Here is an 11,897-nt window from a genome sequence, read left to right as displayed (position 1 = left end):
GGCAATTTATGCTTATCGCTCAACTTTATCTGTTTATCCTTATATAATTTATCAAATATAAGGTCAGCTTTGGTTACATCGAAAGAGAACGTTCTAGCCTTTATGTTTTCATCTTTTATAGGCTCATCTTTGTCTGACGGTCTAGGTTTAGCCATTATAGGATAAGTATATGTGTCTCCTTTAACTAATTCGGCCAAACACATTTCGGTTTGATCGTAATACTCATCGTTAATGGTATGAACATCAAAATTTGGGTCTCTATAATAAGTCCCTTTGCTGAAATTTTTCATTTGTTCTTCCTCTCTTATTAATCGTTCGTATCTAATCACGTTCGCGCTCAATTGGAAAAGATCAGGAAATTTCTTGTCTTGGAACTTCTTCTTCAAATCAAAGTTTAGACAACCTTGAGCGATTTTGACAGACTCATTTTCGAGCAAAGGTACAAAACATTTACTTCTTACTATTTTGAACCTTTGAAGGAAACTTTCTGCCCATTCGTTTGGCATTTGACGTAGATTCGCCAAATCGGCCAAAGTAACTTCAGACTCAGTCTTATAAAACTGAGCGTGGAACAATTGCTCCAATTGTTGTCTTGTTTGAACAGAGTTTGCTGACAAATTGATGAACCAGGAGAAGGCTACTCCTGTTAATGAACTAGGGAATAGCCTCATTTTATGGTAATCAGTTACGTCACCACTTTGCAGCGCGAATCGCCCTATGTGTTCTAGAGTAGACACCTCTCCTAAACCGGTAAACAGTGAGAATTCTGGCACTTTATACCCTCTAGGCCACGGATATGCTTGGTCTACCCAATCAGGATATGGCTTTGTGTAAGTCGGCCTAGTGACAGGACGTACTTCGAAAGCCATCTGGTCCTGTACAATTTCCATAATCTGATTCCTCAACATGACGTTGGGGTCATATGGAATCCCTACAGGTTAGTTGACCGATTGATTTGCTTGAGGCCTGATGTTTGGTTCTTGATTGAGAACAAAGTTATCATGATTTTGGTCATTGTTACTAGTAGCCTGAACATTTATTCCATCATTAACACGTGGGGTATTCTGCCCATATTTAGGACATTATCTCTTACATTTGGATTACCCCCCAAGTTAGACGTACCAATGCCACTATTCTGATTTGGTATTGCACCACCCCCTGGTTTGAAGTAAAGGGATCAAAAGGTGGTTCTACCCCTTAATTTAAACTTAGGACTGAGGGATTATGTCCCACGATTGTCCTAATTTGAAAGTGGTTTGTAAAAAGTACAACTGGCTGACAAATTTGGCCTACCGACTTATTTATTATTTCGTTCAAAATATTCAGTTGTTTGGCCATGTTATCATAATGTGCATTCTCATTCTGGGTAAGTCTTTCCATATTATGAATACTTTTTAGATTTACCTGTTCAACGACATATTGTGGGAGTTCTCCGAGTAATGCACGCATGGTTCGAGGACTCAACTCTATCATTGGTTCATAGCGACTATGATTGCTCTGATCCTGTCCATCTGTTCATGGAGAGCTATGCTACTCCTCATATCGCTCGATTACAGACTGGACTCCTCCCTGGCTTGCTATTTCCTTATCGGATTTCTGAGACATATTGTTTTACCTTTTGTATCTTCAACACCAAACACCAATGTCCCACTGGGCGTGCCAAATTATTTCGCTCGGGTAGGCACTAACATTTAAAAGGGATCAGACGATTGTGTAAGGGACAAACCTCTTGAAACAAAATTCCAAAAAGGGGTGTTTTATTGGCAATGACTTTACAATAGGAACTTAAACAGAAATGCCTCCAAGGGGCGCAAATACACGAGTACTGAAAAGAAATGTTTTAAGTCTAAACTAAAAAATTGAAATTATATATTCTCTATTTGAGAGTGTTTGATTCGGGGTCCTTTGCTCTATATCTTTTCTTTCTTTTATATTTCTTTGATGCTCTCTTTGTAATCAACCGCTTAGAAACCGCTTAATTGCTTTATAACTGCCCACTTTCTTCATGGTGGCCAACTTATTGTGGAACTGCCGTCTCTAACTGCTGCCATTACTCTTTGTCGTTCAACCATCCTCAACTGAACATCCTTGAATCGTGGAACGTGATAAGATTTCCCAATAACTGCTTCGATAATTGCACTTTTGGATAACCATAACATCTCATGTTTGCTAAGATCCTGGGCGATTAGAAAGTTTGGGTGAGAACAAGGTCATAACTCTGGGCGACTGCAAGACACTTCATTCGCTCAGATTCTGGGCGTCTTGTAAGTTTGGGCGATGGTGTTATCGCGTTCGTGGGCTTCCACTGCATTTATTAATAATCATATTTGGGCCTTTATCCTGAATTGTCTAGTCGGGCTTCATTCTTTGAGCTATTTGAATTAGGCTGTACTTTTTGCATGTCAACACATACAATGGCAATGCATATGATTGCAATGGGGCTACATGTATCTTTGCTATTGATGTTCATACATGTCTCTAAACATTTCCTTAGTATCCTCCACCCTATCCAATCTAGTCAACCCCTTCCCTAAAATCATTTCTCTTTTTATAGTAAAACTCCAACGCCATATCGTTACTAAACGCATGTAAGAATTTCCTCAAATTACCTTTGGTAAATAATGTAACATGTAAGAAATCCAACAAAAAGCAAGAATCCATGTTCGTATGTCAGATTGTTTGGCTTATCATAAAACTCGTCTCCGTTATGCACTTCAATAGTGAGATAGCTAAATTTGCACCTACATACAAATTATATGGAAATAAGGGAATTCACACTGATCAAATCACATGAAAATGAGAGAATGCACACTGATCAAATCATACGGTTGAAGGAATACACATGGAAATGAGGGAACGTAAATCATACGATTGACGGAATGCCCAAAACCCAGCAGAAACCACGAAAAGTTGCAAATTATAAAATTGGCTTTCATTTCTGATCATCTGGAAGTGTTTCAACTACTTTTACAATTCCTATTTGAAAAAATTGTAGTCGTTAATTCGAAATGGCAAGGAAATTGAGAGAATGCACACTGATCATGAAGGGAATGCATGTATACCATAAATAGGTAGGTAATTGTCGGGGTCTCTAAAAACTGGAGGAAAGCATTCTAAGTCCCTTTTTGGCCCCCATTTTGTGGAAATGAAAATTGGTGGAATAATATTTTTTTGAAAAAAGTAGTTGAAAAAAAGGAAAAGTTTTTTATTTACGTGTAATATTATTTTATAGAAAATTGTGTAGTTGAAAATAGAAGAGATCAAAATGAAATGTAATGGAATGAAAATTAATAGGGGACATAATATACTTATGAAACAACAATAAACTCCATAAAACAACATATCTTACCCTTAGTGACTCAAAACACGAATATATGAAACGAAAAATAAAAAAACCCAACCCCAAACAAAAAAATTTCATTCGCTCACTTTACCTTTCACTTTCGTGTAGAAATGTGTGACGAGGAGAGGAGGAGAAGAGGAAGTAATGACTGCCACATGAAAGTGAAAATATATAGGAGTTTTTGCAAGAAGGGTAACCATGCTTCTTTTGGCCAAAAAATGTGTTTGACGATTTTACCTTCGTATTTGAAAAGAAAAACTGAGTACAAGTGTTCAATTAACAGATAAATTGACAGCAAATGGACGAAAGGATGGTTTTTGCAATGAAAAGTATATATAGGGATGAAAATACCAACAAATGTAAGTTGGGGATGTTTTGCTTAGTTATATTAAAATATAGGGACATTTTGTGGTAATTACCCATATTTATCTACTAAAATCTAAAATGTTTTCGGAAATTATGGATTGAATGGAGAAAAAAATTAAAAAATCTCTGAACCCTAAACAGATAAACCCTATTTACAACAGTAGCATTTATAATATCACGAATCGTATAGCGATTAATAGATTTTTGATTCCCCATCTGGACTCTTAACTCAGTGTTCATTCTTTCTGTTTCACTCTTTACAATTTATTGTGGATTGAGATGACTTCACTTTCAGAACTCAACGACGATATAGTTCGTAGCATGTCAATCGGAGCCGTCTTCTCGGATTTCGTTAGTACTCTGTTGCCGATGTTTTTTTACTCCCAGAATTTACATTTCCATTATGCTAAAGTTGTAATCATTCACTTTAAATTTTTGTATTAATTGGAAAATACGTTTTGCGGCAAACTGGGACTATGTGTATTATCTGTAAGCAGGTAAAAGATGTATGTTGGTAGAATGCTGTTCCGATTAATTTTATTTTTTTAGTGATGTTTAAATTGAAGTACACTGGATTCTCAGGATTTGGAACATTGGTTTAACTCCAGAATATATGCGTGTCTTGTTCAGGGTGGAAAAATTAATTCCATTGATTTTCATAGGACTGCTGATTTATTAGTAACAGCTAGTGACGACAATTCAGTGCGACTTTATGACATCATGAGTGCCAAGTAAGAGCTTAATAGGCTATAAGTACTCTGCAACCTTGTCGAAACCCAAATCTTCTTTTGCTGAAGGATTGTACCTTTAACGATTTTGTGTAAAACTCAGGTTGCTGAAAACAACTTATCACACGAAGCATGGAGCTGATAGGATATGCTTTACTCACCACCAAAGTTCTGTTATTTGTTCTTCAAGGCACAATTTGGATTCTGATGGAGGTTATGGCTTTAGCCTTAATTTTTAATTTTTGAAACTATGACATCCGGTTTCTGACATTTTTCTCTTTGCTTTATGTTTTTGTTACAGAAATATTGCGGTATCTATCTATGTATGACAATAGGTGCCTTCGTTACTTTAAGGGTCACAAAGAGAGGTGAGTTCTCATGCCTTACTTGGTTTCTCTTCCATTGAGTGTTGATATTAGGAGAGCAAGATTGCTCCGATAGGGAATTCTATCTTGCATTATCTACTAAGGTTAATCTGGATATCTTTATTTGGACACATTCATAATGCTGGGAATCCATTCACATATTTTTTGGACACATTCATAGTGCAGGGAATCATTCATGTATTTTCATCCCATGCATTTTTTAGAAAAAGTGGTTATATTCTTTGAGTTTGCTGAAAAAAATATTATGTACTTGTCCCACAAAGTCTTAAGAAGTTTGTTTTCTTTTGCCATTGGCTCATGTAGCAACCGAACCTAAGTTTTAATCTATTTCATCTTGACATGTTTTGTTAATAAGTCTTTGTATCAAAATTTTAGTTTTTGGTCAAATGATCAAGTATTCTTCTAGTGAGAAATTTCATATCAATATTGGGCTTGTTTCGAAGCTCATATTAAATGGCGAATTTTGTACTCGAGAAAAAGTCATTTCGGATAAGCTAGGCCTTAGTTATGTTAGTTCAAAGGGAGTCCCATTTTAATTAAAGTAAATAAAGAAATTAAATAGTTTTGGCAACCACTAGATAAGTTGAATTTGATGAATTCCAGCCAATTTACGCTTATTGTATCACTGTTTGATTAGAGAACTTGTGTTAATATATTCAAATGAAAAGTAAAATTTTGTTATTGGAATTCAATATTTATCCAATTGCAGCCAATTAGTTTCTCATGATAAATTTCAAATTTGTACCAGGAACCATTAGACTTAATTTTAGATCCTGGTTCACGTATAGGTTTCAATAAAATTAGGATGCTATTTTATAATAATTAAAGATAATTTATGTTGATTGGGTTGTTAGGGATTAATGGGAGTCCTAGTTTAATTGGACATCTAATTCAACTTAGTGAGACTTTAGTTCTCATATTTAATAGAATACTAGGCATACCACAGCTTATGATTCACGCCATTTTAAGAACTCATCAGTAAAATTCAGAGGCCAGTTGATTCTCTCGTGTTAGTCATTTTTAACATTCAAATACAAAGGAATTTGGTTCAACATAGGACTTCCTCATCACCACAAGCTAAGGTAGGATCCCTACGCTAAATTGTCGTAACATGAATTTAATTTTCAATTTAGCATGTTATTCGTTATATTTGCATGAAGTATATAAAGTGCCTTTAGAGCTCTCTTTTAAATTTTGATGAAGAAAGGTTATATATTTTTAAACTGGTGGTCGTAGAGACTCATCAGAACCTTAATTATATATGTTAAACTGATGGTCGCAAAGACTCATCAGAACTTTGAGTAGATCGTTTGATCATCAATTTACTTATTTATGATGTTATGTAAGAATGCATGATTAAATATATGATTATTATGTTCATGTAGCACATGTAGTATACTGAGTATTTCTTTGAGATACTCCTATTTAACTCTTTTCAGAGTAATCGGAGATCCGGCGGTGGTTTGGCATGAATGACATGTGCTATTTTTAGAGAAATTCATCTCTTATGTTTTAGATTGTCACTTTTATATTTAATAAACATTGGGTGTCCTTGAGACAGTAGTTTGAATTCATGTTTTGAGACGGAAGGGTTTTTAATGTTCGTATGTGTTTTTTTGAAGATTTCAAAAATTTGCTATTTAAAAATTTTGTTTTGGTCGATAAATTAGGAATATTTTAAATTAGTAGTTCTTGAAAGCTTGAAGACTAAATTGATGATAAAATTGTTTCATGGTTGATATAATATTTTTATGATGGTTTATTCAATTCAATTGAGTTACAACAAAGGGATCTAATTAATTCCAGATTCTGGCCTAAGTTTAAAAATTCACCCAGACCTAAATACTTGGAATTTTGGGGTGATTCCAGTTGGAGACGATAGCCATATGAGTTATCTATCTCTTGGATTTTGGATCACGAACTTTGGATGTTTAAAACTTAAGTTATGAACATTTTCCCGAGAGGTGCCAGAAAGTACCCGAGAACAAATAGATCCGGATTTGAAAATAATTTTGACCAATCTATCGATTGAGTTTGTACACGAAATTTTAACCTGAAATTCTCCTAGGTGTAAGGTGTCTACAGTTTAAATTTTGTACATTTTGGATTTCATTTAGTTGTCGAATGAGATTTATTTCGAAAGTCGTACAAGCTGTAAATCTAAACTTTCCGAAAGAAATTTTCTGAATCTTGTAACAGGTCCTCTGAAGTCTTAATGCTTTTAGTACAAGTAAAATTTCCGCATTATATGAATTATCTAGGTAGAGTTTTACAAATTTAAGGCCTTTGTAATGTCATGAGCCCCAAAGCTTGGGGCACTACAGGTCGAGGAATTATTGCTTTTGATAGCACTCGGTCTGAGTAATTTTCTAATAGTTTTGACAGCAAGTTTTCAGTAGATTGTTTACTGTCACCCAGAAAATCTTCCTATCTTGTTGCATTCTCATGTTGATTATGGCTTGAAATTTCACACACAGAATTATTGTGATCACTAGTAAAATTCGACTCTAAAGTTACATCTAGTGCATGTCCTTCTCTGTTAGATGAAGCATCTTCTCTTCAAGAATGCAGCATGTTATGAGTTTATTGTGCGGAGAATTTGCTGAGTAGCATTTGATGCCAACCATTCTATGGATTTACTAACTTCAATCTGGCTGTAGGGTTGTGTCTCTCTGCATGTCTCCAGTCAATGACAGCTTCATGTCTGGTTCACTTGACCATAGCATCCGGATATGGGATGTTCGCGTAAATGCCTGTCAGGTTGGGATTTATTTTTATTGATCAAATCTAGCTATCTGCTTGAAGATGATTGGATAAATAATTCTTGCTCGACAGATTATACTGGGCGTCGCAAGATGCTTTTTATTTTGGCTTTGAGAAGTTTATTTGGCTCCAGTATTATGGTGGAGACCTTGAGGATGTTTTAACCTCTGACTTCGATAAGAGAATATTCTCTTAACTGGTGCATAGTGGCAGTTTAGTAAACAAAATGCACATATATTGTTATGAAAACTGCATGCACGCAAAACCACTAAAACGCCCTAGTTTTTTCCTTTTTGGCAGGCGAGCATTGAATTGAGTTTTTCTTTTTTATCAAAATAAAATACACAATTGTGATATGTGCTCACTCTTGTAGTTTTCAGGGAATTTTACATCTACGAGGTAGGCCTACTGTTGCTTATGATCAACAAGGCCTTGTCTTTGCTGTGGCTATGGAAGGAGGTGCCATCAAATTATTTGATTCTAGATCATACGACAAGGTTCTCACTTTCGACAAAGTAGCTTGCTTATAACAAACTGATTCTTCGATCATAATCATCTTCATTTCCGTTTAGGGTCCCTTTGATACTTTTCTAGTTGGTGGAGATACCGCCGAGGTCAGTGATATTAAATTCAGCAATGATGGTAAATCAATGCTTTTGACAACAACAAACAACAATATTTACATCCTCGATGCATATGCAGGAGAGAAGGTTAGCCTGAATCTGTCTTGTTGAACTTGTCCGTCATATTGCATATGATCTTGTAAAATATACTTGGGCGTGAAAATATAGCTTCTGTACTGGGGTGTTCATTGCTGTGGCAATATATACCAGTTTAAATGTTCAGCTTTCTCTGTTGCAGAAATGTGGGTTTAGTGTGGATCCTTCATCAGAAACGACAATAGAGGCAACGTTTACCCCTGATGGTCAATATGTGGTTTCTGGTACCACTTCTTTCCCTTGTAATTATTCATATTAAAGTTAACACATAGGTGATGATATTATTTTGGTAGTTTGATGATGATGATAATATGCTATTAGATATCTTTAATAACATTAGTTACTGAAGCTTGTGGACTATTTCCTTAGGTAAGGTGAGGCAAGTTTTGTTTTCAAACATCAAGCCACAATTACAGCAACATCTCCAAAATATATAATGGACACCTGCTACTTAGGTCTTAGAATTTCTAGGGATTTTTTATGGCCTCGTGACACTCAATTCTGCTGGTATTTGTTTGTGACATTGTAACTGAAATTGGTTCGTCTTGGTTCCAGGTTCTGGGGATGGAAATTTGCATGCATGGAGAATCGATACACCAGACAAGGTAACTTTCGTGTCCATGTGTCCAGTATGATCTAATCAAACCATTTTGATGTATGACGATGGAAGCTTTTGTGAGTATCACACAAATGCTGTCCACAAAGACAGTTTTGCTAAGCCTGTTACACAGCCTGTGATAGAAGTTGTGGACCCTTTCTACTACATCTGTAAATTTGTAATGCTCCTTGCGTTCGAGTTATATGCTATTAGTAAATCGAAGTTACAAAAAATCCCTAAGTTCCCATATCTAGTTCCAAGCTTCTGATGATGCTCAATTCCTTCCCATAGAAGTAATTAATGCAAATGTTTAACTCATGAATTTAATGATTTACTCGGGTACTGTCCCCAAATATAAATTATACACAACCAAGAAATCTAAAGAACAGTATGTCCTGGACCTGAAGTTCTCTCCCTTGCTTTTGGCTTGGTTCCCACTTCTCCCTTCTGTCCTTTCCAAACAGGCATCCAGTAGTTTGCAGCCGCGTAGCCCCCTTCCTGTAATGTGTCCACAAATAGTAAGTGCATGGTCGGTACGCAGTATTGGGCTGGATTGGATAGCGTAAAGGACAAGATTAGCTTCTTTTCCTTCCTTAGTTGTCCAAAACTATCCATTTCTCCCCACCAAACATTCAATATAGGTTATCAGAGAGAAAGGCAAAGCAGTTGGAACCATGCAGGAAGGTGTTCCAATGAGTTTTCTGTTCAAACCATTTTTCTTCTTTTTTCGGGTACGATGGTGGTTGGTTTTTTCTTTTTTCATTTTTTTTTTTGTGTGTTGGGGGGGGGGGGGGGGGGAAAATTTTTCCCCCTTTAATTTTTTTTTTTTTTTTTTTTTTTTTTAGATTTTCAAAATTTCTAGTTATGTTATAATTAGAGAATAAAATAAAAATTTAAAATGGGTCTTTAGCGGGTAAATTATCTAAAAATAAAATTATTTTTATTCTTTTTTTTTTTTTTTATCTTCACGGGGCTGGTTCGGGGGGCATCCCACCCTCGCCCTGCCAACCCATTCGGGGCGGATTTTTTTGCCCCATTGGGGGTGGGGCGACAACTTCTCCAGTAACTGTTACTAGTCAGACCTGGCAGCGTATAAGTTAGCGCGAAATGAACATTGTTTGGACTCTGTGGTTATGACTATTATGGGGATTGGGGGCTCAAAAGTACTCTCTTCTCATTCAGTGGGATTGGGATTAGGTGTGTAGTTTGTGATCTTGATTGGACTCCTCCAGTTAGCAAAACACATCTGCCGTAATACCCTTATGTAGGGCTTGGTGTGGATTTAGCCAACACCACAGATAAATATTTCTCACATTCTGCCATAACTACTAGTTAGCATCTTGATTTATAGCTTAAAATGTGTACTAGCTAAGCTAAGCATTAAAAGTTTACTTATAAAAAAGTAATTATATCGGGATGAACGCTAAAAATAAGCTGCTTATTTTGAGAGTAAGATAGAGTTACTTCAGGTATTAGTAATTTTTTTAAGCGTAAGACAGAAGAAAATATTCAAAAATGTTTGGGAGCAAAAAGTTATTCAAATGTAACTTTTACTTGGTTCTAAGCTTAGCCAAACATTTGCGCAGGAGGATGGTTGGATAACCATGATGTTCATGGAATTGTGTTCACATTAATTGATGTTCCTTATGATTTGGAAGATACATTTCTGGCTCTGAACAAATTTTATAATGCATTTGCAGGTGGCATCCTGGGATAGCTACATAGGTGTCGCATCTTGCCTAAAATGGGCACCTCGTAGAGTCATGTTCGCTGCTGCATCTTCGGTACTCACCTTTTGGATACCGAACAACAGCAAGACAACTGCAGAACTTGGAACTTTGCATCCCGAAATGGGAGTTCAACCCGAGCAAATTACTCAAATGAAATCTTAGTCATTTGTTTTATTCAGTTTTTTACTCTTTTGGTTTTGCATACTCTTCTTCTTAATTGTGCTTTCTCCTTTTCTTCCGCTTCGACTAGGAGTCTTTTTTGGGTGATTTCTCTGCTTGATCTCATGACTTTAGAACTTGAATTCCTAAAGAGTCATTGTTCATACATCAAGAGAAATCCCAGCTCAGTACTTAAATTGGTTAAGTTAATAAACTCGGATTGTCAGGCAAATTTTTTCCTATAGAACTCTTTTAATGGTCAAAGCAAAAATTGGTACCTTTAAAGATTTCATTTTAATGCCTGCTTTATAGTTCAAATGATCAATTTATCACATTATTGCGATTTTATTTTCTCCTGAGGCGTGTTCAACTCGAGATGGTTGAGTACGTATTCGATTTTCATATACTTCAAGTCAATGTTCATTTTACTAACGAATTTTTGCCCCTATTTGGTTTAGATAAAAATAGGTTTTTAGTAGATTTTGATTAAAAATGATGGAATGTATTGTTGGTTCCATAGAATGTTTGATTAAAATTAATTGTTGGTTTTGGTCATAATTTAAATTTGTACCAATCAGGGGCTATATGTTTTTACAATATTTATTATTTTATTCAAGTAACGAAAAAGAGTGGATTAGACATAAAACGAAAAGAAAAAGAGAAATCATAAAGGTAAAGATGAAAGCCTTTAGTTGTCGTCCATCAATTTTTGTATTGACGAATCACTGCCCAAGTGAGCGAGGGAGTGATGTCTCAAGCCCGTCAAATCAGTCCAATAATAATCAGTATGGATTGGGCTCACTGGTGGGCCATTTGAGTTGAATTTGCTTCATGGGCGGTTGGAAGGGCCCATAAAGTTTTGATAAGGCCGTCGATGCTTTGAATTGGGTTATAATTTGATGAGAAAATTACATCAAACCCTACCTTTTAACTTTACATTTCATTAATCAGATGCTAAGGTTATTCTTTCAAAAATGAGGTATACCCCATATCCGATTCAACATCACAATTCATCGTAACGCTAATTCATTTTCCTCCCCAAACAAAAGTTCACTTCTTTGGCTGTTGCTTCATTTAACTTTTCCTACTACTACATTCCACAAGT

General features: G+C 35.7%; 1 protein-coding gene across 2 annotated transcripts; it reads left to right on the top strand.

Annotated features, from left to right (window-relative positions):
* Window positions 1–3,789: 3,789 nt before the first annotated feature.
* Window positions 3,790–11,084, top strand: LOC111409312 (protein ANTHESIS POMOTING FACTOR 1). Of its 2 annotated transcripts, none has more exons than XM_023039346.1 (10): window positions 3,790–4,060; window positions 4,340–4,440; window positions 4,541–4,650; window positions 4,739–4,805; window positions 7,484–7,583; window positions 7,967–8,083; window positions 8,159–8,296; window positions 8,448–8,529; window positions 8,861–8,910; window positions 10,604–11,084. In XM_023039346.1, the coding sequence occupies exons 1-10, from the start codon at window positions 3,989–3,991 to the stop codon at window positions 10,793–10,795; spliced, it is 1,029 nt and encodes a 342-aa protein (XP_022895114.1). In that variant the 5' UTR covers window positions 3,790–3,988; the 3' UTR covers window positions 10,796–11,084. The 2 variants fall into 2 exon arrangements, with proteins under 2 accessions (XP_022895114.1, XP_022895115.1); XM_023039347.1 differs by having other exon boundaries at window positions 3,803–4,060; window positions 4,372–4,440.
* Window positions 11,085–11,897: the final 813 nt, after the last annotated feature.

This window comes from Olea europaea, chromosome 14 (assembly GCF_002742605.1).
Source record: "Olea europaea var. sylvestris chromosome 14, O_europaea_v1, whole genome shotgun sequence".
NCBI classification, from domain to species: domain Eukaryota; kingdom Viridiplantae; phylum Streptophyta; class Magnoliopsida; order Lamiales; family Oleaceae; genus Olea; species Olea europaea.
Note: the sequence above shows the minus strand (reverse complement) of the source record. Positions and strands in the feature narration are given on the sequence as shown.